This window comes from Quercus robur, chromosome 2, assembly GCF_932294415.1.
Source record: "Quercus robur chromosome 2, dhQueRobu3.1, whole genome shotgun sequence".
NCBI lineage: Eukaryota > Viridiplantae > Streptophyta > Magnoliopsida > Fagales > Fagaceae > Quercus > Quercus robur.
Window position 1 is genome coordinate 10,048,726 of NC_065535.1, and position 25,567 is coordinate 10,074,292.

A 25,567-nucleotide genomic window follows, 5' to 3' on the forward strand; every position below is an offset into this window, starting at 1 on the left:
GTTGGCTCGAATACTCCTCATTAATCCAAATGGACCATTAAAGATGGAATGGTCATTTAGATGATTAGATCTTTGATACTTGCAAATACTTCTTGTCAAGATTGAGCCAGTGCTGCAAGCATTTTTGCAGCTAGTTTTTGGTTTTAAATTGCAAGCAGTAATGAACACTAGCAGGAATGCCCCTATATATGTAAATCACTAATTCCTTAGATATCCCTAAGAAGGCCTCCTAGTCCCTGAATAAAAAGAACTGTTGTTTGTTTCCATTCAGGCCAAACTACAATCTTGATCTCTGTACGTTAGTCACACTTCCAATTTTGCCTAAATAATTTTAGTCTCTGTACATTTGTCATAGTTTCAATTTAGTCTTTATACATTTAGTTGTATTAAGTTCATCCTTCAAATTTCAATATGAAGACCCATCAACAATTAAATGTGTTAATTTCATCCTTTAATTTTCAAAATGAATTCAATGTCACCCATCAATTTTTAAATTTATGATAATTTTATTCTCATAAGTTGATTTTATTGAAATTAAAATTGATTTGATTTTGAAAATTAAATGACATAATTAACATAATTAATAGTTGAGAGATGAAATTGACACAATTAAATATATAGGGATGAAGTTGAAACTACCCCATTGTTGGATGACTCAGACTAAAAGTATAATTTGCCTTTTATTTATTTTTACTGGAAATCCACAACTCCAGTCCTGGGTGATGTTAAAACTAAAAATATTAGACACTCAGCCTAATACATTGGTGTAAATCTCTTTACTCTTTTTTCAATCCTACTCTCCTGGATGAAAAAATATCATCTGTAACATATAATTCACCTCCTAAAAGTCATACATTTCCAGTACACAGCTTATAATGTGGGTAATCTGTAACTACTCTTAATATTGTTGGGATTCTCTTCGCTCAATTTCCATTATTATTGCCCCTGCTTTTAATCTCTCTTGCTCTCTTCCACTTCTCAATGTTTCTCAGCCTAGCATACATCTTTCTAAGCCTACCAAGCTTTTGAGACTCCTGATCAATCACACTAGCTATTGAGGGGTTCTCACTGAGGATTATTTCATACCCATCTCGGAAATTGTCCAGTCCTGCAGCAAGAAGTTGCCAGAACGAGCCGCCAACGGCTGCACCTCCACCACTTGCAGATGAATAGATTGTTGAGTAAACTGTCTTGAAAAGCTCAGTCCTTTGTGTATTATTAGATAACTTCAAAGACTTTCCAAACTCTGCAACTAGAATTGGTTTGTGAAGGATTTTCTGTGCATCTTGTATATGATCATTAAGCCAACTATTCAAAAATGAGAGTTGGTCTTCATCACTAGAGCCAGGCAACCTGCTCATCAAACAAAATAAACCTCTTAAGGAAATGATTGTTAGTTAAATGTTAGCAGAAACTTTATTTGATTTAATCCATACCATTGATCAGGGTATGCGTGGACTGTGGCAAAGTCGATGCCAGGGATTTGATTATTTGTGATGAAATCTGTTCCTACTTGAAAATTAGGATTTGATGGCTGCTTTGATGCGCCGTAAAACCCTTCCAGACCAACTTCTAGTAAGTGATTTCTATCTATGGATTTCAGGTAGGATGCCATCTCTGTAATCCAGGCCTGTCAGAGAAACTCATTATAGTAAAACCACATATATACCTTTTTTCTTTTTTTTAACTAACTTGCAATTTGATATATTTTTCTTGTTCAGAGTGTGTGACTGGTATTATATGCATGATATAATAATAGCCATGTTTCACATTTTCTTATGCTAAAGGCATTAGTGAAGAGGTTAGCTCATCAGGCCTTGTGCAGTTACCAATGCCTTCTATCCAAATTCAAATCCAAGAATTGTCTCTCAAAGAAAAAATAAGAATAAGGTTATTTAATAGAGAGATGCTACGTCTACAACATTTTTACAACAAATCACAGGTAGTTAGTTATTAATGGTTCAAATTTGAAACTAACACTAAAATTGCTTTTTTGCCCTAACAATAACAACCTGTCACTTATAATTTGTTGTAAAAATGTTGTAGACATATCATTTCTCTATTTAATAATCACTTGTCTCAGTCTCTCATCCCCGCAAAAGTCGAAGTTATATATGCTGAGTATGACCTTTTTTTCTCCAAGGCAATGGTGAAATTGGTGAAACTAACTGTTTCTTAACTGATGCTAATGCAAGAACAAAGTCACGGACAATTTTTTTCTTTTTCTTTTCCTAAAATTTATATAATCAACCTGTCCAAAGCCTAGTTAATAGGTTAGGTTCAATTCCTGCCCCTTCCTGCTTCAGGCAGGTAATCAAAGAAAATCTATTCCATCAATTTCTCTTGGGGCAGTTGAAGTGTTGAACACTCATGACTTAAGTCCATGATAAGGACCGCTAAGGCGCTAAGCACTAGGTAAATTTAATTTTTATATAAAGCACTGGTTGAATTTAACATAATACCAACTCCAATTTAAGAACATGAGGATGAGGTCTCTCTCTCTATGGAAAAAACACAAAATATTGCTGCAAAATACTGTTTTCAAAAGTGACTTTGGTCAAAGTAAAAAGTATACATGGGAAACACATTTTTAGATTTTAAGAGTCTGATTTGGGAGGTTTTTGCTAACCTGAATGGTCTTTCCTGATTTATCTGAAGGGCACCTGGGTTCATTCATAAGCTCCCATGCCATTATGGTTGGATCATCTTTGTAAGCAATTCCAGTAAGGCTATTACGCCTTGTAAGAACAGTCTGTTACACAATACACACACACAAAAAAAAAAAAAAAAGGGGGTTAAATTACATAGAACAAGGAAAATACTAATTTTACCTGTGTCATAACTCATAACTTCTCAAAATTAAAATTTTCAGGAACAATGGTAATATTACTAATATATTTGTTCGTCTCTAATGTGTAAAGCACTAAATCCGGCCTTTCCCAAAATGAAATAAACCAAATCTTGAATTTACAACGAAGCATTTAATCTTAGGGAGACTTTTATTTCCTTGTGGGCCAAAGTTGGTAAAAGTAGTCTACCACCATTTTCCAAACTACTAGCAAATTAATGTATACTCTTACCACAACCAAAAACACAGCAGAGGAGGAGAATAAGACAGCTAATGTTGGACGATTCATCATTCATTTACCACTAATTTCAACTTCCTATTTTTGTTCGACCCAACCACCCAATTACTTGGCCAAAAAAAAAAAAAAAGGAAAATGAAAATGAAAAAAAAAAAAAAAATCATACAGAACCCGTTTAAAATATGAAACACTTGGTAAATTAATATACAGCTAGCTCAAAAGAGACAGAGAGAGAGGAGGAGAGAGTTACAGTGTAATATACCTTGATATGGTTCTTGTAGTACCCCTTCACTACAGAGTTGGTGAAGAAATCATCCTCAGATGTTACAGATTGGCCCTGACCTTTTGCCCAGTCCACATACTGTTTCTTTCCTCCAAAGTTCTCATAGTTATTCACCAAACTCAACACTACCTTAATATCATATTTTTTAGCTTCAGATATTACAAAATCCAACCCCTACAAACCAAACCAAAAAAATAAAAAAGAATGTCAAAAAAAAAGTGCAAAAGAAAAGCAATAACAATTCTAATCAAAACTAACCTGGAACATTTGTTCATTGTAGGAGCCAGGAGAGTCCTGCAGAGGTCTATATCCTCCATCACTGAAAGCCCAAGTTCTTGCAATTCTAAGACCATGTTTTGTAGCGTCTTGAAAGGCAGATGAAACTTTGTCTCTCTGAGATGAGTCGGAGGCCACATACATCATCCAGTAGGCATTAAATCCATTTGCATAGTAGGGGCTCCCATTCAATATAAGCTGCACTCCTTTGGTTTTCACAAACCCATTATCTGCTTCTACATGCAGGAAAATCCCATAGTTTTGAATCAAAAGAAGAACAAAGAAAGCTACACCCAAATGCTTCATACTCTTTCTCTCTCCCTCTCTTCTTCCTCTTTCTCTCTGTCTCTCTCTTTCTCAATGCAGTTTTATAAGGAAACGGCTAAATAAAGTCATAAATCCAATAAAGGTTTCGTGGTCGTGTATATGATAGTGTTTATGGATGGATTTGCTAAAAATGTACACGTTCTTTTTTTGGTATATTTTGATAAATACAATGTCGAGAGGGTTTATTTGCTTATTTTGAGAAGGCTAGGGGATTTAAATAGAGTAAATATAAGAGGTACTAATGGAATTATAAGCAGCTTGACTCAGTTAACCTTTAATTTATGAGCGATGTTATGAACCTTGCATTTATCTTTTTAATCGGTTACATAATATGACCAAATTTAGAAAAGACGCGTTATTACTTAAAATTTGTTAAGGATTCAATACCATCATTTAAGTTGTTAAGAATCTTTTTTTTTTTTTCTCTTTTTAAATAAATAAATTTATTTAAATAACACCACCGCACACCCTTAATGCAATGGTCACTTCACAAGTATAAGTATTTGTGAGGTGTGGGGGGCAAGGCCCGGAGTTTAAGTCTCCAGGAAGGAGTTTCACACACATATATACTTAGATTAGGTTAGAGTATAAATTCTATCTTGTAAAAAAAAAAAAAAAAAATATTAAAGATATGGAATCATTTGATACAAAATACTTTTTTCATGCTCATCCCTCCCTCAGTTGAAAAGTTTTTTTTTTTTTTTTTTAGAAATAAACACACACAAAAGAGAGAGAAATGAGTTCTAATATAAAAACACATTACAAACTCCACTCAAAAGCATGGTAACTTTTAAGGGAGAGTGAGACAAATTATACTACACAAAAGAAAGAGGAAAATGGGTTCTCTCAGTTGAAAAGATTCAATGAGGAAGAAGGGAGATGAAAATGGGTCCAAATGAATTACAATATGAAGTTGTTAAAGAATAAAAACATCACTTTAAATTTCAAGAATTAATCAATTCATGGTTAAAGTTTAGATAAATGATATGTCTACAACATTTTTACAACAAATTCTAAGTGGTAGGTTGTTACTGGTTGTTATTGTTGGGGCAAAAAAGTAATCTTAGTATTAGTTTCAAATTTGAACCAATAACGACTAACCACATTTGATTTGTTATAAAAATGTTGTAGACGTAGCATCTCTCTAAAATTTAAGGTCCAAGTCAAGAGCCTTGAAGTTTAATTGTTTGGTATCTCATGATATTTCAAATGCAAACATCCATAATTCAAATCTTCCAACCTATTGTGAAAGTTTAAGATTCAAGCATTTCCTCTATATTAGTGTAATAACATATTTTTTCTATTTTACATAACTATTTTTTAAAACACAGACATCATATTATTTATTTTACACTAAATTTTATTAAAATATCTTAAAATCCAAGCATTTCTTCTATTTTAACTTAAAAGAACTTATTTTTTTTATTTTACATAATCACTTTTTAAAAATACAGACATTAGATTATTTATTTTACACTATATTTTATTAAAATATTATTTTTTATCAATTTAAATGATATTTTTATATATAATTTGGTAATTAAGAGTAGAGATTTGAAGTTGGATATTTCTATTAGAAATGCCAAAGCAGTATCAATTTGTTTTACTTCTTTTTTTTTTTTTGAAGAATCTGTTACATGGCTCTTGACACCTGAGAGTTTTGATAGACAAAAAGTCAATCTAGTACAAGCATACCGTGTTATAAACACTAGAAAAACGAAGTCGTTTATGCAATTTGACATCACTTAAATATATTGTAGGCTCTGTATCTGTCCTGAAAACAATACTTTTTCCGCGTTTAAAATCTTCAATTAATGGGATGCAGCTGCCTTTGCTTTCGGTTGTGTCTGTTCATGAGGAAGAAACAACTTTCCAGAACATTAAAAGATGAACCTTACATTACATGTGTCATGTAGGCATGGCACATACTAGATCCTTTTTATCTGCTCAGATGTACTTCCAGGTTCTAAGTTTCTATAGAGCATTCCCACAAGATGTATTATGCCTCGCATCAAAATTTACTTTATCAATTTTAATACAGTATTTTTCAATATGCTATATATTAGATATTTTATTTTAACATTATACTATATTAAAATAATAATTAAAAAACACTCAGCTATTATACTGTAGCAGTAAAAAATGGTACGCAATTTTATAGTACAATTCTACTAGTACAAATTGTTATTTAATTTGAAACACCTCATGCTACAGTAGAATTGTTATTTAATAGATAATTAAAAAAATTGTTATTTAATTATACAACATACAATTCTATCAATACAATTATACTGTAGCAATTTGCTAAAAAAGCTAAAACTTTTAGCATATGAAACATCTTATGAATCTTGTTTTTTGGTGTTTGGTGTGCCAAATGTCAAAAATTTGACATTTGGCACACCTGATAGGCTAATAATTGTTAGTAGACCAAAAAATATAAAATTCATTCTTTTTTTTAGCCAAAGACCAAAATAATTGTTTTTTTTTTTTTTGGGGGGGGGGGGGGGGGGGCTAATAGACCAAAATAATTGTTAGTATTCAGACAATATCTCATACATACAAAATCAATAATGACTCCTCAAAAAACTAAAAAACAGCACCAATTAGACTATTGTAGGTATTTTAATTTCTTGCTTTTGCAAATGCTAGATGGGTTTTTTATACAACATTTTTTATAATTTTTTTTTTTAATCATTGTTAAGATGATCTTGGTATATGTGATGGGCTAATAATTGTTAGTAGACCAAAAATATAAAATTCATTCTTTTTTTTAGCCAAAGACCAAAATAATTGTTTTTTTTTTTTTTTGGGCTAATAGACCAAAATAATTGTTAGTAGTCAGACAATATCTCATACATACAAAATCAATAATGAATCCTCAAAAAACTAAAAAACAGCACCAATTAGACTATTGTAGGTATTTTAATTTATTGCTTTTGCAAATGCTAGATGGGTTTTTTATACAACATTTTTTATAATTTTTTTTTTTTTTTTTTTTTTTTTATCATTGTTAAGATGATCTTGGTATATGTGATGAGTAAAAGTAATAATAGTCTAATCATAGCCTAAGTAAAAGTTTCTTGAAATTCAGTTATCTTAATTGCTTCTCAAAAAAAAAATTTAATAAAAGTCTATTGATTTGATTTCATCCTTCTTATATTAAAAATTAATTAATGTCTTAGTCTAATAATAAAAAATAATTATCACAAAAAAAATATTATAAATTAAAATTAAATGGCATCTTTAAAAAGTTACAAAAAAATGAAATGGTACTAAAAGCACTCACATTAGTTGATGTATAATAGAATAAGGTGTAAAATTTACACAGTTTTATTTAAAAATGATTCACATCAATTAGTGTATAATTATATAAATTTACAAGTTTGCTATAGTAATCATGTAAATTTATACTGACACTATGCATTTTGCATTTAATTTTTTATTCTTTCTTTAGGATGAAATAAAAGAGTAAATGGTAGTTGTTGTGTGTGAAGAAAGAGAAACAATTAAAAAATCAAGACAATTTGATAATTTAATAAAATGTAGTATAAAATAAATAATCATGTGTGGTGTTTTAAAAAATGAGTATGTAAAATGAAAAAAAAAAAAAGTAAGTTCTTATACTTAAATAGACAAAACATTTCGCACAAATTGATGCTAATACGCTTTTTTTTATTGATGCTTTGTTCTGTTTCGATAGAAAACATTGTGTAAAGATAGTTTTTCATATTTTTCAGTGTTTGATAGCATAAAAAAAATAAGTAAAAAGAAAACTATTTTTAGTTAACATAAAAAGTATGACTTATTTTTAGAAATCGTTTTCCACTTTTTTTTTTTTTTTTGGGAAATCAACTCTATCTCACAACAAACTAAATAAAGAAATTTAGAATATTATTTTTCAACTTATTTAAGGTTGCTACTAAACATAGAAAAATGAAATAGTTTTATAGAAAATATTTTTTTGGAAAATGACTCATTTTCTAGAAATGACAAAACTTATATACAATACCTTACGTGTTATTCTTTAGATTCTCTTTTTAAAATTCTATCATGTAGCTATCTAATTAAAAAATACATTTTTATTTCATGAAAAAAAAAAAAAAAAACCATATGACAAAATTTTAAAAGGAAAACTTAAGGTGCAGCACCTTAATACTATACTTAAATATTGTTTTTCTAAAATATATCATCGCTAAAACAAACATAGCTCTTTACTAGTTTTTGGGACATGGTCTACAGCCCCTTTCAGACGCCGGGCAATATGTTTAACATTAATTACAAATTTGAGCGCACATCACGGCGACAATTTTAGTTAGTAGTTAGTTCATCCATTCAGCTACGAGGCCATCGCTTTTAAACAATGCCGCGTAGCTGAGGAAAAGTAGAACTATGAAGTACAAGACGGTTTGTCTTTGACTTTTGTAGTTTTGTGACCACACTAGTGGTCTACGATCGATGGTCCTACCCTAAGGATAGTGTAAATCCTACAAAGAAGAAGATTAGATTAAAGCAACTTGTGCAAATGGGAACAAAAGCTCTTTGGTTTAGGCACGTAAATGGAGACAAGCTGAAGATTCAAAAGCACAAATGAAAGGAGAACCACGCAAAGTAAAGAATAAGTGGAAACAAAGTTATCATCATTCACGGAAGAAATTTGTTTCACTATTGCTTTTTTATTTATTTAATTGGTGCTGGTTATTTGGTGGGTCGATGTCACTTTTTCCTTTCCATTCATGGATTGGTTTATATTTTTAAAAGATATGTTGTTTTTTTTTACCATAAGATATGTTGTTTTCCAATAAATAATTATCAAATTGAGCATTTTGGCGACATCCTCACATCAACGTTATTCGACAACCTTAATCTCATCACTGCCCACTTAAAGACGAATTTTGTGACTTTTTTGAACGCTGGACTACGTCATCTTAAATTCTGCCCATAAGTGGTGGAGTTTCCTTCAACAGTGACTGTTTATAAATTAAAATAAAATTTGTGGAAAATATCAAATTGTTGCAATGATTAGAGTCTTAATTTTTCATTAAAAAAAAAAAGAGTTGATTTTATGTCCTTTTCTTTTAGGGGTAGAAATTCAATATTTATTCAATGAATAATAATAGTATTCACTGGGGTAAAAATCATGAGTGAAACTATTAGTCATTTCACAGGAGATATGGGTCTTTTTGCTGACCCATGGCATGGGCCCGCAATCCCTGTGAGAGAATTAGAGGAATGGGGACTACTCCAGTGAATAGCATCTTGTACTTGTCCCATGCTTGAGATGACATGGCCGTCTGATTTAGGTACAATCAAGAGAATATATTAGTTCAGCCAAAAAACAAATTTAAGAGAATATATTAGATTATCTAAAAACAATTTAAGAGAATATATTAATATTATTGTGTTTTGGTGAGTCTGAAATGTGTCCTATGAAAACTTGAGAAGTGTTTCCTTTACAATATTTTAATAACAATTTCGCAACAAATCTTAGTGAGAAATTATTATTAGTTATTATTAGTTGATAAAAAGTAATTTCGGTTTGGGTCTAGATTAGAACTAATAACAACATATCATTTATAAATTGTTGTAAAAATGTTGTGGATGTAAATCATGGGTGAAATCAGTACTTCTGACTTCCTTTTACAGGGGATTTGTTTGGGTCTTTTGTAGGAGCTATGGTGTGGGCCCATAATTCTTGTGAGAGGATTAGAGGAATGAGGACTCCTCGGTGAATAATATCTTGTAGTTGTACTATAGTTGAGATGACATTGTAGTGTGATTTAGGTAATATATTAATAGTCTTGTGTTTTAGTGACAATGAAATGTGTGCTACAAAAACTTAGGTTCAAAAGTTCTAAGGTCCAAAATATGGAAGAAAGAGATGTTTTTACAACTCTACTACCCAGTCAATTATGTTCCATTTAATCACTATTTCATAGCCACATATCTTTCCAGCTAAGGAATGGTATATTTTATGTTGTTACATGAATCCAATTTTTGTTTCATTCAGGCAAAGCCATCTCTTTTAACAATGTTTTTGTGATATGATCCAAGCATTTCGTTAGAAAGGAACAGACTTGATAAATATTGATAACTCTTGGATGGAATATTAGAGAGATATTTGAACCAAGATTTTTAATTTCCAAGTAATCTCATCAATTTTGTATAAATGAATGATGTTCCTATAGAAATTATTGATGAGGTGGCATCCATTTGCAATCATAAATTCGAGATTCAATTTAATGATTATTAATCAAATTAAAAATCAGGAACTTAAACACAATGTCATTGGCTAATCTAAATTTCATTTCAGAAGATGATTTTTTGGTTGGTACAATAAATTCACAATATGGCTATACAGCAAAATTGATATAATTTTTATACAAAAATTAACCCAACCCATATGGATTTCAGCAATAAAACTCTATTGCAGGTCGCTTGCATAGAAATCAGTCACTCACATCATATGATCATGCGCAGAAAGTTTCCTATCCAATCCACGTGAGAAGCTGTCCCCACTCCCCACTTACATGTTTGCCATAAATTTTTTGTTAGCAATGCATGTGAACCTAAATCTACCAATGTGATCTGAAGCCTCTGTCCTCTTTAACTTTTATGATAATCTGAAAATGACATTTTTTTTCCTTTTAAGGGAAAAAGTAAATTTCTTTCTCACACGATAAGTAATATATGTCTTGTTGAAAATAGCTAGCAACCGACTCAGTGAGTCACGACGCACTTAATAAATGGTTCGAAAATGGAGGCATTTTCTGCTCACCCGTGAAGCCATTTATATAGCCAAAGAGTTTAGGATCTCGTAGAATCTTCATTCGCTTTTTGTGTTTTCCAAATTCTCTTAGTTTGTTTGGATTGAAGGGGGAGGGAAAGAATAATAGATTTGAGTCAAAATAAGTCTATTTTTAGTAAACTTTATTCTACTCTACTCATCTCCACTCCTCCTTCTTCTCCCCTCAATTAAAACAGCTCATGTTAACATTAGGTCTCATCACAAGCACGTGTAATAAGGTTTTTTTTTTTTTTTTTTTTTTTTGTGTTTAGTATCACAATTTCCCCATTTAAAAAAAAAAAAAATTGGATAAGTTTGTTTTGAAGACATGAATTAGTAAGAGAGTGTCCTATTTTGTAGGCATTTTAAATAGAGTTGGAGTTATACTTTTACGAAGTTATCCTCAATTTTTTTCCCTGTTAAATGTAAAGTTTAGGGATATTTCTGAACCACATAAAAGTCTAGCTCAAAAAGATAAATCATCTTATAAATAGTATAGATAAACAATAACAAGAAGCCCTAGAAGATTAGCAACCATTAGGTTGAGCAAATCTGAATAATGACCCGCACGGTTTTAAGTTCCATGCGTAAAATCCCAAAATATACATACATCTAAAAAATGGGCTGGCTTGGGAGGTATTTTTCAACCCAATCAACCACTTTGAATTGAAAAATCTTTAGCCCGACCTGATCCTAAAGGATTTGGCCATTTGTCAAGCTTAATTACAAAAATTATTTTCATTAAATTATTTATGACTTTTAAGTTCATTATTCAATAAATTATTGCAATTTACACAATTGGACATGGCATTTCAATTTCAATCAAAATACTAAAATAAATCATACTAATCGAAAACTTTGTCACCTTTGTAACTTTAGACCCAAACTCAACCCTAACACAATTTGATATGTTTTGAGTCTTTTGACACTAGAAAGTGTGAACACATCTTTGATCCCGAACATTATACAATGGGTATAAGTAACACACTAAAACATTTAATTGTGAGACCTATACATGTGGGTATGTATGGAAGTGAGAATAATATTGTATATACCTATTATATAAGAAATCACCTCTGCCATAAAACAATAATCCAATTACTCAATTAGTTTTACACAATTATCAGACGATTAAAAAATTTTGTCAGACAACAAAATAAAAAGTGTCTATAAGCTATAAAGCCTTTCTTTTTTTTCTTTTTTTCTTTTTTCTTTAAAGACATTTTCGGCGGATATTATGCAGAGGCCCATTATTGGACCCCTCTACTCAGATGGAAGAGAGGACCCATTTGTTTCATTTCTGGATCTCTGGCTACTTAGATATCCAAATTAACAGATTATATTGCAAGATCATGTACCCTAGCGACCCAAATTATACAAGAGAAATTAAATGAGAGGGCCTTAGAGACAATGTACACTGCTTACAAATAGGGTCTCAAGCCTCAGCTTTAAACAGCATTTTTTTATAATAGAGAAGAAACTCCCAACTCTTGAGGGCCAATCAAGTGACACACTTTCTTCCTATGACCCCAGCTAGTACCACCCTTACTTGTTAGTGACCTTGTAACTTGTGACAACAATGGTTTCTGATATTTATTTTTTTATTTTTAAATACAAAGATAGAAATATCTTAGATTTCTTATGGGAAAAAGGAAGAGAAGAAGTACCATTAAACTATAAGAGCATTGATGGTTTTAATAATTGAATAACCAAATATTCTATCACAAAGTTTTAATGAAGAACCTTTAATATCAGAAGAATTATTTGGTCATCCTATAGAAAGATAGCACAAGGCTGTGATTTTGATTAGATTTTAAGGAATTTTTAGGAGAAAATTGAGTGGAAATTAGCATTTCCTTATTGCCATTACACTCCTTTCTACTAAACTCCAAAAAGGAAATGAATTAAACATTAAAAAAAAAAAATCGTTTCAATCTATCTCATTCCTTTCCTTGCCCTTCGCAAATGGACTTAGGCTAATGAATTTGACAGAAGAATCATTATTTAAATAGAATCTTTGAGTCTTTTTCATTATTTTTTTCTTTGATTTTTTTTTTTAATCTTCATTTTGGTGAATTTTCATGCAGTTTGAATTCTCCTTTTTTTTTGGGGGGGGGGGGGGGGGGGGGGAAAGGGAGTGTTAGGGGGAAATTTTAAACACACAAAAACGAAAAATAGAAGATCAAGAACGTCCAAAAAACATTGACAAAGTGGATTGTAGTTTTTTATGATTGGATAAAAAATTTAGGATTTAATCTCCGTTTACATTAAAAACTAACTGGTGTCATGGTTTAATAATAAAGGTGAGACAGAGAACTTGAGACTTTTTGGGGGTGAATGTGTCTCTGAAATGTGGAATGTGTCTCTGAAAGTTAAGCCAGACAAGAATTATGGGCCCCGAAGTGGGTTCGGTACTGCAATTGGGCCACGCTTGTGCTGGAAAAAATAAATAATTAGAGTTGTCGTTTGGCATTTAGCACAAAGCTTTTGTTTTTGCCCTTTGTTTTTGCCTAGCGTTTAACCAACAATTTAAATAACATATAGTAAGAAAATGTTTTTTTTTTCAATAATTTAACTTTTATGTTTTTATCTCACATTTAACAAATAAATTACTGAAAATTACACCACAAATGACATTTACTAAGCAGATTGCGTACTTTATACGTTATCAAATTTATGCCTAATAATAAGTTTAACTACACAACAAAATTCAAAACTTTTTAAATAATTTCTCAATTGATATGTTATAATTATTAGTCCCATGTGAAATTAATGATATACAAATCACAACAAACCATCCTAATAAATTTAAAATCTTTCTAAAAAAAATTATCACATTAAATTATGATTTTTTTTTCTTCTTTTTATGTTACTTTGTTAAATGCATAATTAGCGGTGATTAGGAAAACTTATATATCTTTTTTTTTTTTTTTGTGCCAAGCTTACTTACGTGATCTTGTAACTAACTAAGTCATTAAAGTAGTTGAAAATATGGTGAAATTAGCTTAATTTAGAATTGCATGGTCTTTTGGTCTAGAGTCAACATTGGCGTACCCCCTTGTCCTTAGATTTTAATCAACAAAATCCAAACTTAAATATTGAAATCAGGGAAAATTACACTTTACCACCCTAAACTATACACCAGATTACACTTTACATCATAAACCATTCAAATGCACACTTTACACCCTAAACTATCACATTTTTCAAACTTTACAACCCGGCATTACTCTTGCTGTTAAGTTAAACAGAAATTAATAGCACATGACTTGTATATGATTTTTGCTTAAGGAACACACTGTTTAAAAACCAAAACACCCTTTTCACACACAATTAAAAACAAATGCTTTCTTTTCTTTCCAGGTCTTTCTCTTTCTCGTCCAACAGCTCTTCTCCTCTTTCTCATTGTCCAGTTGCTCCTTTCCCCAAATCAAACTCACAACTCACAAGTTATCTCTAACCCAACAAAATTGGACCCTTTCTAAGCATAGTAGTTGATGAAACTATATCACCTTCCATGGCTGCCTTGCATCGTAATTTCCGCAATGGCCAGATAGTAGCTGAAGCATTAATGCATTATAGATATAGAAAAACCATCCAAAACATAATGTTCAGCAGATTACCAGTCAACCAGGTAGATACCAAAGCTTTAATGAGTTTGGGAACCAAGTTAACCACTGGGATTGTTAATACAACTTGTGTATTCTTTTAATAGTGAAGTGATTCAATCTTCATTCTTCGGTTAATCGGTTCCTACTATTCGTCATGTTGAACTCGTAGTGGCCCAGTTCGTACGTGATCTTGATTTTGCAACTATTCGACCTTTCAAGCATGGCCCAACAACTAAAGACCCAAAACGGAACCATATTGATCTTTGTTATGGAGCGTTTCTTGTACATCATATTTCGTTTTGGTACCGTTGATGATTTTGTTTTGGACTTAGAGATAACTTGTATGTTTGATTTGGGGGGAGAGGAGCAACTACACAATGAGAAAGAGGAGAAGAGTTCATGGGTGAGAGAGGGGAAGAGCTGTTGGGTGAGAGAGACCTGAAAAAAAAAAAATGGTTTTAATTGTTTGTGAAAAGGGTGTTTTGGTCTTTAAACAGTGTGCCACCTAAGTAAAAATTAGGTGCAAGTCATGTGCTATTAATTTCTATCTAACTTAATAGTAAAAATAATGATATGGTGCAAAGTGTGATAGTTTAGGGTGCAGAGTATGATATATTTTTCATAATGTCACTTTATGTCATATAAAAGAAGGCGAGTCTTAAAATCCGTGATTGTGCCAAGGGGCGGGGAAATTATTGTGTACTCCCGAAGTATCATAAATACGTACTCCCTCCTTTCACATGAATGGTGGGTCCCACTAATTAAATTCATGGTGAAACTCATCATTTATGTGAGAGGAAAAAATACGCATTTATGGTACTCCGAGAGTACCTAATAATTTTTCTAAGAGGGTTTACCTTCTTTGTGCTAAGTGGCTAACTTTAATTAAAGATTTTGATAAATTATATAATTCCCCGATAATTCAGGTACTTTTAAATTAAATTCTAAATTTTAAAAAGGTTTAATTAAATCATTTGTTTTTTCAATTCACGCTTTCAATGAATCACTATTAATTATGACTAAAACTTATCATACACCATAAATATTTTTAATATTTATAATTGTAGGACATTTGATACACTATCAGACTTTTAGTTACTGTCACTAAAATGTTTATAGTAAAACTATTTTTTTTAATCATTATAATAAAACTAATTTTATTATTTATTTTCAATCATATACTATATAATAAAAGTTGGGTTTAGAAGTCGTGGTTGTGCCAAGTGGCTACACCATATTGTAGAAATTTTTTTAAATTTTTAGATTTTTAAAAATATATATAATTTTTCTTCTCCTATAATTTATAAGTTGATAAATATCTTAATTTAATTACAATTCAAATTCTTCATCTAATACATCTAATCCTTATTTAAAAGAAAACATTTATATATAAAAAAGGTAGCACGTGTATTATAAAAAAAAAATAACAGCAACGTGTATTATGGGGGGAAAAAAGAAAGCAAGATAGTGTAATCTAATCCTTCTCAAATTCTTCATCTTATCCTGATATATAAATAGCCACGTGTACTACAAAAATTATATTAAAAAAAAAAAACAGCAATGTAGTGTAATCTAATCCTTCTCAAGTTCTTCATCTAATCCATCTAATCTTTATTTTTATTCCCAAAAAAAAAAAAACAAAAGATAGCAAGTTATTTGTTCATACTAATTTACCAAAATTGTTTTTGGATAAAGTAAAAAAAATTGTAAAAAACACTTCCTTTTTTGTCAAAAGAAGCGTTTTTCTCCCTCTTCCCGCAAAACAAATGGATTATAATAAGAATTAGCTAGACAGGGGTAAGACTACACCATCTCTTTTTCTACAATAAATGTTGAATTTAGTTCTTTTTTCATGCTGTGGGGCCCAATAATTTGTGGCCCTGGCCCATTTTTACATTAGGGCCTAAGGCCCGAGCCGAGGAGGGATATAGCCGAGGACGTATAATAAAAGTCTAAGTAGTCTTGAGACATAGTCGAGGATGATTCTGTCCTCGGCATTCCCCAGGGTCCTCCTGAAAGAAAGGGAAAGAACTGTATAGGAACAGTTTTGGAAAAAATTTAAAATATCTATGTCAATAGAGAAGGGGACACGGGATAGTATAACGACCAAGGACAAAGGGAAAGCTGTCATTACTTCCATTGAATACTCTGCACCTGACAGAACCATGCTCTTCAGCTTTTACAACCACCCCCAACCACTTTGGGTACGGGCTGATGGGACAAGTATCAGTCTTGGAAAGTCGATCCTACACATGGATGTAGGATAAAGGGTACAGGCTAATATAAAAGGAGAAGCAAGCAATCCAGAGAAGAGGCTAGGAAAAAGGCCAAGAACTAGAGCCTCCCAGACCGCCTCCAGGAGAAAGACTCCTCGAGCAAACACGGTTTAATACTGTATGAATACCTCGACTAATCACCGTCCAATGACCAAGGTCTAGCCTTTCAAACCCATGCTCTACAAATGATATTGTTTAGGCCTTCTTACGTGCGAACCCAGTATCATTTTGGGTCGTCACAAATTGAATCCTTACAATTGGTGTCGTCTGTGGGAAAGGCTTGTGTGTTGGCACAGGCGGTAGGTCAAGACAATCCCCCACATCAATTCCAACAGCCGGTTGAAGTGTCCTAGCACAAAATTCCACTAGGGGCTATGCCTCGTAGCGCTAGTAGCGCGGATGGTTCTAGGAGCTTGGCCGAGGAGCTAATCCCCCTAAACCACGGTCCCACGCCATAGCCGAGGGGTTAATTCCACCAACTACTTAAAAATCAAGTTTTGGACAGAACCAAGGTATTGCATGGTCCTCGGACTCAAACCTATGGGAAAACCAACTACTTGAAAAGCTAAGTTTTGGACAGAACCAAGGTATTGCATGGTCCTCGGACTCAAACCTATGGGGAAACCAACTACTTGAAAAGCTAAGTTTTGGACAGAACCAAGGTATTGCATGGTCCTCGGACTCAAATCTATGGGGAAACTAATTACTTGAAAAGCTAAGTTTTGGACAGAACCAAGGTATTGCATGGTCCAACTACTTGAAAAGCTAAGTTTTGGACAAAACCAAGATATTGCATGGTCCTCGGACTCAAACCTATGAGGAAACCAACTACTTAAAAGTCAAGTTTTGGACAGAACCAAGGTATTGCATGGTCCTCGGAATCAAACCTATGGGGAAACCAACTACTTAAAAGTCAAGTTTTTGACAGAATCAAGGTATTGCATGGTCCTCGGACTTAAACCTATGGAAAAATTTGCTACTTAAGGAGAATTCTAAGTCGCTCAGTCCTCGGACCAAATACCTGGAGGTCATTATGAAGATGGCAAAATGCCTTATTACTCAGCAACCCGCAGGGGCTGTTCATTTTGGGTTACATATCCTCGGATGATTACTTCCTACACAGCACCGAGCATTCAGCCATCATCTCGTTCGGTTTGGGGTATACAACCTTTTTTCAGGTCGGTCTTATTATGCCAGACAGATCTAATAAGCTCATAATAACATCTTTTTTTTTTTTTTTTTAGTAAGGGTTTCTGCCCTAAGTATCATTTGTTCAGATCGGCATTATTATGCTAGATAGTTTCAATAAGCGCAAAGTAAAGTCTTTTTATTAACAAGGATTTCGGCTCTAAGCATCGTTCAGAGTATAAAAATGAAAAGAAGTCATACAGTAGTACGTCCATTCACGGCATAACTATTGCAGGGAAGAAAGAATACATAGAATAAAACAATGGCAACTTTTATTAATGTAAAGAAGTAGTACAGCGTACAATAAAGGGCTTAAACAAGCCTATATAGGAAACAAATTACCAGAACTAGAATAAAAAAATAAAAAATAAATAAAAAAAAACAACAACAAAAATAAGAAATCTTGCTAAGTTCTGCTCTAGTAGCTACCATATTGAGAGGAGGACCTCTTTTGATGGATGAGGAGAAGAAGAGGAAGAAGGAAAAGCACCAGGATGAATCTGGTGATGGGAAAGAAGAAGGGGGGTCAAAAGGAGGCACCAGTGAAGGAAGAGAGGAAGAAGCAGGGATACTTAGTCCCTGCATCAGCCCTGACTCCTAACACGCTGGTGCCATATTAGCTATGCTCATAGGAGAGCGGATGGTACTGATGATGAGCAAACCCAGCTCAATTGCACCAAAAGCTTGATGCGATTAGCTCCTGCTTCGGATTGTGGCTGAAGGAGGATGAGAAATATCTTGAGTCTCTGCCAACCCTGTCCTGACCGAGCCATCTTAAGCTTCGGAGGGACACGGTGCTTTTGGAAAGGATGTGGTCTCTTTCCCCCCGTTTCTACCTCAGACATATCACACTATAAGATTTGAATGTGCTGATAAGGAAAGCTTTGAGCGCAGCTTGAGGTTTAAGGCTTTAGAAATGTTAAAGGATCTTTATGCAAAGGAAGTACCCTCTCATCTGGCTTCTTATATGGAAGGTAAGTTCAATGGCATTTAATCCGTACAGATTTCCAAGAAGAGCTGCAAACGATATAGTGTCTGTTCAACTCCCTAATGTCATCTATAACTGTCAGATTTGATTGGTCTCGTAAAGGAAATTTATTAAAGCCGCGCCTCGTACACTGAAATGGCAGGGGCGCATCGTGTGTAAATCTAGAAGAATGTCTCATAACCCGGCGCATTTCCTAAGCAGATGAAGAGACACCAACATTAATGAAGGGCAGAGTTAAACGAATTGCAATAAAGGCTTGGCATCACCAAAACCCTCATATCCGACCAAGAGGTCGGACAGTAGGATTTTGAGGGGCTATTGTGGGGCCCAATAATTTGTGGCCCTGGCCCATTTTTACATTGGGGCCCAAGGCCCGAGCCGAGGAGGGATATAGCCAAAGACGTATAATAAAAGTCTAAGTAGTCTTGAGACATAGCCGATAATGATTCTGTCCTCGGCATTCGCCAGGGTCCTCCTGAAAGAAGGGGAAAGAACGGTATAGGAACAGTTTTGGAAAAAATATAAAATATCTATGTCAATAGAGAAGGGGACACGGGATAGTATAACGACCAAAGACAAAGGGAAAGCTGTCATTACTGCCATTGAATACTCTGCACCTGACAGAACCATGCTCTTCAGCTTTTACAACCACCCCCAACCACTTTGGGTATGGGCTGATGGGACAAGTATCAGTCCTGGAAAGTCGATCCTACACGTGGACGTAGGATAAAGGGTACAGGCTAATATAAAAGGAGAAGCAAGCAATCCGGAGAAGAGGCTGGGAAAAAGGCCAAGAACCAGAGCCTCCCAGACCGCCTCCAGGAGAAAGACTTCTCGAGCAAACACGGTTTAATACTGTATGAATACCTCGACTAACCACCGTCCGGTGACTAAGGCCTAGCCTTTCAAACCCACGCTCTACAAATGATATTGTTTGGGCCTTTTTATGTGCGAACCCAGTATCATTTTGGGTCGTCACAAATTGAGTCCTTACACATGCATATACACAAATGTAGGATTAAGGTCCCAAATTATATATTGGGGTTTGGGCCTTGTCCAAGAGCATGGATGGTTTGAGGAGGAACAAATGGTAATGAACGGTTCAGGCTTAGGATTTAATGAGCAAGGTACAATGGGAAGGTTGTCCGAGGAGGAATATCTCCTCGAATACAATAAGCACAGCTCAAATATGTATTCCAATGATCAGAGTGACCTTTCATGAAGTTCCAGTGATAGGGACGTGTATCATGAACATATAAGAAGGAGGGGAACCCAAAAATATCTAAGGGAAAACTGCTACCACCACATTGAATGCACTGCAGCTACTTTTCTGGCCGTATTTATGTGGAGAAGACCTTTGAACAGTGTTGCCTCAGCTACCACAACTCACAGAAAGTTAGAGAGGGTGTCTGATGTGACAGATACTCAAATAAGGGTTCAAATGACCAACAAGTGTAGGATCAAGATAGTCCAAAGGAAGTTATATAATGTAAGAGACCCTCCATGAGGAAGGGATAGGAAAAATAGAGAAAGAATACTGTAACAATCAAAATTATACTTGTACCCAACTGTTATTGATTTGTATGACAAAATACCTCCTCGAACAGTGAATTCATTTAACTCTATTTTCTTTGTTCTTGCTTGATCATCTTTTAAATCCATACAAGCCGTTGTCAAATTCATTAGGGCCTAGTTCTTTGACCCACTCTCTACAAATTTATTGTACTGGGCTCACTAGGCCAAGATCTCATACATCTTGGGCTTGGGCTGCAAAACGTATCCCTACAACAAACATGTAGCATGATTTTTACTTTCAATTTTTACTTTTGATTATATAATTGTAATTCATTTAGCTATTAAAAAAATTATACATTTTATGAGTTTATACTCACGGGACTTAAACTTCAAGTTTTAGTGCCTTCTCTCATACCTTTAAGCAGGGGCGGAGCCACATAGTGGCTTGAGAGGGCCGTGGCCCCTGCAAAAAAAAAAAATTCCCATTAGACTATGAAGAAAAAATAAATAGGCCCCCCCAACATTAGACAGCCGGCCCCCCTTACCAATTTCTCACCCATTCTCCTAGGCCTCAATCAAAAATTAGGAACACCCTCAAATTTAAAAAATAAAAAATAAAAAAAAAAAAAAAAAAAAAAATAACAAAGAAGCCCACGGCAAGCTAAGCCCACGGTGAGCCCAGTAGCTCGATCACGGCAAGCCCACAGATTCTCAACCAAAAAAAAAAAAAAATACAGAGAATCAGAAAATCGAACCCATCACGTCAGTGGCAGAGAAATCAAACCCCAATGCCCAATACTGCCTATACAGAGCAAATCCGCAAAGCAAATCAAACTCAACAGCAAACCAAACACAGAGAGACAGAGGTGTTTATCTAAAAAAAAAAATCCCCAATACACAAACCAAAACCAAACCCCAGTAACCCACGGTCACGTCGCCGCGACGCCGCAGCTCGCTCGTGCTCGTCGTCGCTCACCCCTCATCGCAAATTGGAGATCGCAGATCGCTTTGCCTCTGCTCCGGTGCTCCCTCCGGCCCTCCCTCAAGGTATTTCTCTCTTTTTCTCTCTCACTGTCACTGAAATAAAAAATGAAATGAAATTTTTGTAGATCGTAGACGCTAGACGGTAGATCGGTCATCACTCATCGGAGATCGCAAACGGTAGATCGCTTTGCCTTTGCTCCGGTGCAGGCATGCAGCGTTGCTCGTTCACTTGTTGCTTCCTCCGCTCCAGCTCCGGCAGTCCGGCTCTCCCTCAAGGTTTTTCTCTCTGACTCTCTCTCAGTCTCTCTCTCTCTCTCTCTCTATCTCACTGAATGACTGAATGAAAAAATAGAAATGAAATTTATGATTTAGAACATCTCTCTCTGAGTCTCTTTATTCTTTAACTTTAATAGCCTATCTGTAATCTGATCTCACTCTTTTATTGGTTGCCTTTTGCTTTTTTTTTTTTTTTTTTTTTTGAGAAACGCCTTTTGCTTTTTTTCTGTTTTTGTCTTTTTAAATTTGTCTTTATCTTATCCTTATTTGTTGATCAGTGTGTTGGTCTTTAGTGTAACGTGTGTTTACTGTTTGAAAGACAAATTAATTAAATTAAAATTTTCCAATACATTATAAAAGACATTATAAATGTATATAATTAAATTTTCCCATTTTCCAATACTGTTCGAAAGACTATATAATTAAATTAACCAATACATTATAAAAGACAAATTAATTAAATTATTTTTGTTTTTGTTTGAGGGGTTATTATTAATTAAAGTTGTATTAAAAATGGGTTGACTGTTTAAATTATAGTGGAAATTTTGTTTTTTTCTTGAGTATGAATAACATTCATATAACTAAGCAAAAATTTCTAATTAAAATTTTATTTTTTAAAATTCTTTTCAGGTTAATTTTTGAGTCATATTCTTAAAGCTAAAAGAATTATGAGCAAACGAAAAACAATTGATACATTCTTTAAGAAAAAAGATGTTAGCAATTCAGAAATTAGGACACCTGTGACTGTAGAAACAAATGTTAATACTTCGATGCCTGATGAACACCCCTCCAAATGTCCAAAACTTCAATCTGAAGAGATAGATCGTGATCCAGGAACACGTAAACAAATATGTGAATTTCCTATCAACAAACAAGATGAAATCCGATGAGCTTATCTCATAGAAGGTCCATACCAACCTAAAGATATAGTCTATCCATACAATGATGATACTCATCGTCGTCGATTTCAACCTTCATGATCTGTTTCACATAAGGATTGGTTGGAATACTCACCTTCAATGGATGCGTTATATTGTCTACCTTGCTACCTTTTTAGTAAGAAACCAATAGGTTGTCCCGAATCAGATGTATTCATTTCAACAGGTTTTAATAATTGGAAAAAGGTGAAAGATGGAATGAATTGTCCTTTAATTCGTCATGAAGGGAAAGAACCAAACTTCCCACATAAAAATTGCTGTGAAATGTTGCGAGGATTTAAAGAATTATTCACGACTTATTGACAAGCTAATTGAGAAACAAACGTCAAAAGAATTAGAGAATAATCGATTGCGGCTCAAAACCTCAATAGAGTGTGCTCGATGGCTAGCATTCCAAGCTTGTACTTTTAAAGGTCATGATGAAAGCATTGATTCAAAAAATAAAGGTAATTTTATTGAATTGATAAAATTCACATCAACTTTCAATGACAAAGTAGCTAGTGTTGTCTTGGAAAATGCTCCAGGAAATGCCAAATATACATCACCCACAATTCAAAAGGAGATTTTGCATATTCTTGCTAGTAATGTGCGAAATGCTATTCGTGAAGAAATTGGGGATGCAAAATTCTGCATTCTTGTTGATGAAGCCCGAGATGAGTCGAAGAGAGAGCAAATGGCCATCATTTTGAGATTTGTTGATAAATAAGGTTTCATTAAAGAGCGTTTCTTTCATGTTGTGCATGTTAGAGACACTACTGCATTGACTTTAAAGAATGAGATATGTACTGTCCTTTCTCGTTACAACCTCCACATTGAAAATATTCGAGGTCAAGAATATGATAGGGCTAGTAACATGCATGGTGAATGGAATGGATTACAAGCTCTTTTTCTTAAAGACTGCCCATATGCTTATTATGTACATTGTATGGCTCATAGGTTGCAATTAGCTCTAGTTACAGCATCTAGAGAAGTAAAAGATGTTCATCAATTCTTTGATCATTTGGTTAATATTATCAATATTGTTGTTGGTTCTAGTAAGCGTAATGATGAATTACAACATGCTCAAGCAGAATAAGTTGAGAATATGATTGCTTCTAATGAAATTGAGACTGGAAGAGGTGCAAACCAGATTCGTACTTTGCAACAAGCTAGAGATACTAGGTGGGGATCTCATTTTCAATCTATTTGTAGTTTGATTAAAATGTTTGATACTACTTGCAAAGTTATTAACACTATTTCTGAGGAAGGGGCTAACTATAAACAACTCGGTGATGCCGAGGGAGCTTATCAGGTATTAACATTATTTGAATTTATTTTAATCTTGCATTTGATGAAAGAGATAATAGGAATTACTAATGTTCTTTGTCAAGCTTTGCAACAACATTCTCAAGACCTTTTAAATGTCATGCATTTAGTTTCAACTACAAAATCACTTATTCAAAAGTTGAGAGATGATGGATGGGAGCCTTTACTTGCTAGTGTTATATCATTTTGTGAGTAACATGAAATTGATATTCCTGATATGAATGCTCGTTACACTAAAGGCCGAGGTAGATATCGTCGTCAAGATGATGATTTAACAATGGAACATCATTTTAGAATTGGCATATTTACAGTTGCAATAGACTTTCAATTGCAAGAATTGAAAAGTAGATTTTGTGAGCTAACAACGGAGCTTGTCATTCTTAGTTCAGCTTTAAATTCCAAGGATGCTTTTAGATTATTCAAAATTGTTGATATATGCAATTTGGTTAAGAAATATTATCCTCAAGATTTCACTGAACATGAACAAGAACTTTTGGAGTCTCAATTGCAACATTATGAGCTTGATGTGATAAAACATCCAGATTTTCAGAATATGAGTACAATTTCCGAGCTATGTAGGGGATTAAAAATTTCAAGAAAGTCTAAAATCTATTTTTTGATTGATAGACTTATTCGTCTTGTGTTGACCCTTCCAGTTTCTGCAGCAACTACAGAACGAGCTTTCTCAGCTATGAAGTTGTTAAAAACAAGACTTCGCAATAGAATGGAGGATGAGCTTTTGGCAGATAATATGATAGTTTATATAGAGAAGGAAATTGCAGGGAATTTCACTATAGAGATGATAATGGATGAATTTTATTCCATGAAAAATCGTCATCAGGCATGATTTGATCCGGTTGATGACCCGACCTAACCCGAATAATGGGAGATTTACTGAGGCTTAGTCCATGGAGCGGAGGCTTGGGCCGACAAAAATTTTTTGGCTCGTTTTGTAGCCTATTGTGAATCATGTGCGCCGGATATAAAAGCCGTTTTTTTGGTGATTGGGGTTTTGTCTTGTTGTTGTTTTTGAGAAAGAAAAACACTGTAGCCGCACATTGTAATTTTCTTTGATAATAGTGAAATCCCTGCAACTCTGTGGACGTAGGCAAATTGCCGAACCATATAAATACTGTCTTGTGCGTGTGATTGTTTTACTTTTGGCGTTTTGTTTTCTCTATTTTTTTGTTTCTCACAGGTTTGGAATTTCGATTGAATTCCCAACATGTTCAAGTATATAATAATACATGAAAGTTGATAATTTTGTATCCAATAGACTTAAGAATTATATTTAGTATATCTCTGTTACAACCCGACCCCCCCAAGTATGTATTCCTGGCTACGCCCCTGCCTTTAAGGACAAAAATTAAATTCTCATGTGAGTCTCTCTACTTCAAAAATTTAAATGTTTAGTAATTTAGATTGTTCTTAATTATTGAATTGAGGTTTCCACTTAAATATGGTTTCAATTGTTATTTTCAATAGTTTTTAATTATTAAATTCAAGGTTTATCCATTTAAATAAATGTGATTAATTGAGCCTTAAAGTTCAATGTATTATTGAAAATCATTTTATATATTTTTTTAGGTATTTCTACCATCTTTCATTCAATTTATATATATATATATTTGTGTATGTGTATGTATTTTATGATATCTTAGTCTCACACAATATGCATTCATTATATAACTTAAAAGTAAAATATTCATTTATTTTTAGGTAAATTAATA

The 25,567-nt window shown here is 33.5% G+C and overlaps 2 protein-coding genes across 2 annotated transcripts; one reads left to right on the forward strand and one right to left on the reverse strand.

Annotated features, from left to right (window-relative positions):
- Nucleotides 1–658: 658 nt before the first annotated feature.
- LOC126712273 (mannan endo-1,4-beta-mannosidase 7-like) lies at nucleotides 659–4,238 on the reverse strand. Its single transcript, XM_050411539.1, has 5 exons — nucleotides 3,628–4,238; nucleotides 3,349–3,543; nucleotides 2,630–2,752; nucleotides 1,437–1,630; nucleotides 659–1,353 (listed from the first exon to the last, which is right to left on the reverse strand). Exons 1-5 carry the CDS (start codon nucleotides 3,949–3,951, stop codon nucleotides 924–926), a joined length of 1,266 nt encoding a protein of 421 aa, XP_050267496.1. The 5' UTR covers nucleotides 3,952–4,238; the 3' UTR covers nucleotides 659–923.
- An 18,514-nt stretch (nucleotides 4,239–22,752) lies between these two features.
- On the forward strand, nucleotides 22,753–23,607 carry LOC126694617 (uncharacterized). The gene is made up of 2 exons (XM_050390988.1): nucleotides 22,753–23,189; nucleotides 23,280–23,607. Exons 1-2 carry the CDS (start codon nucleotides 22,753–22,755, stop codon nucleotides 23,605–23,607), a joined length of 765 nt encoding a protein of 254 aa, XP_050246945.1.
- Nucleotides 23,608–25,567: the final 1,960 nt, after the last annotated feature.

What these genes read in the sequence shown, in the direction of transcription:
- LOC126712273 (XM_050411539.1), bottom strand. Translation starts at nt 3,951, where the DNA reads ATGAAGCATTTGGGTGTAGCTTTCTTTGTTCTTCTTTTGATTCAAAAC. An exon ending in ACTACAAGAACCATATCAAG is followed by an intron (nt 2,753 to 3,348) that starts GTATATTACACT and finishes ATTGTGTAACAG; the next exon opens with ACTGTTCTTACAAGGCGTAA. An exon ending in CACGCATACCCTGATCAATG is followed by an intron (nt 1,354 to 1,436) that starts GTATGGATTAAA and finishes TTTGATGAGCAG; the next exon opens with GTTGCCTGGCTCTAGTGATG.
- LOC126694617 (XM_050390988.1), top strand. Translation starts at nt 22,753, where the DNA reads ATGAAGGGAAAGAACCAAACTTCCCACATAAAAATTGCTGTGAAATGT. An exon ending in GTTGATGAAGCCCGAGATGA is followed by an intron (nt 23,190 to 23,279) that starts GTCGAAGAGAGA and finishes TGTGCATGTTAG; the next exon opens with AGACACTACTGCATTGACTT.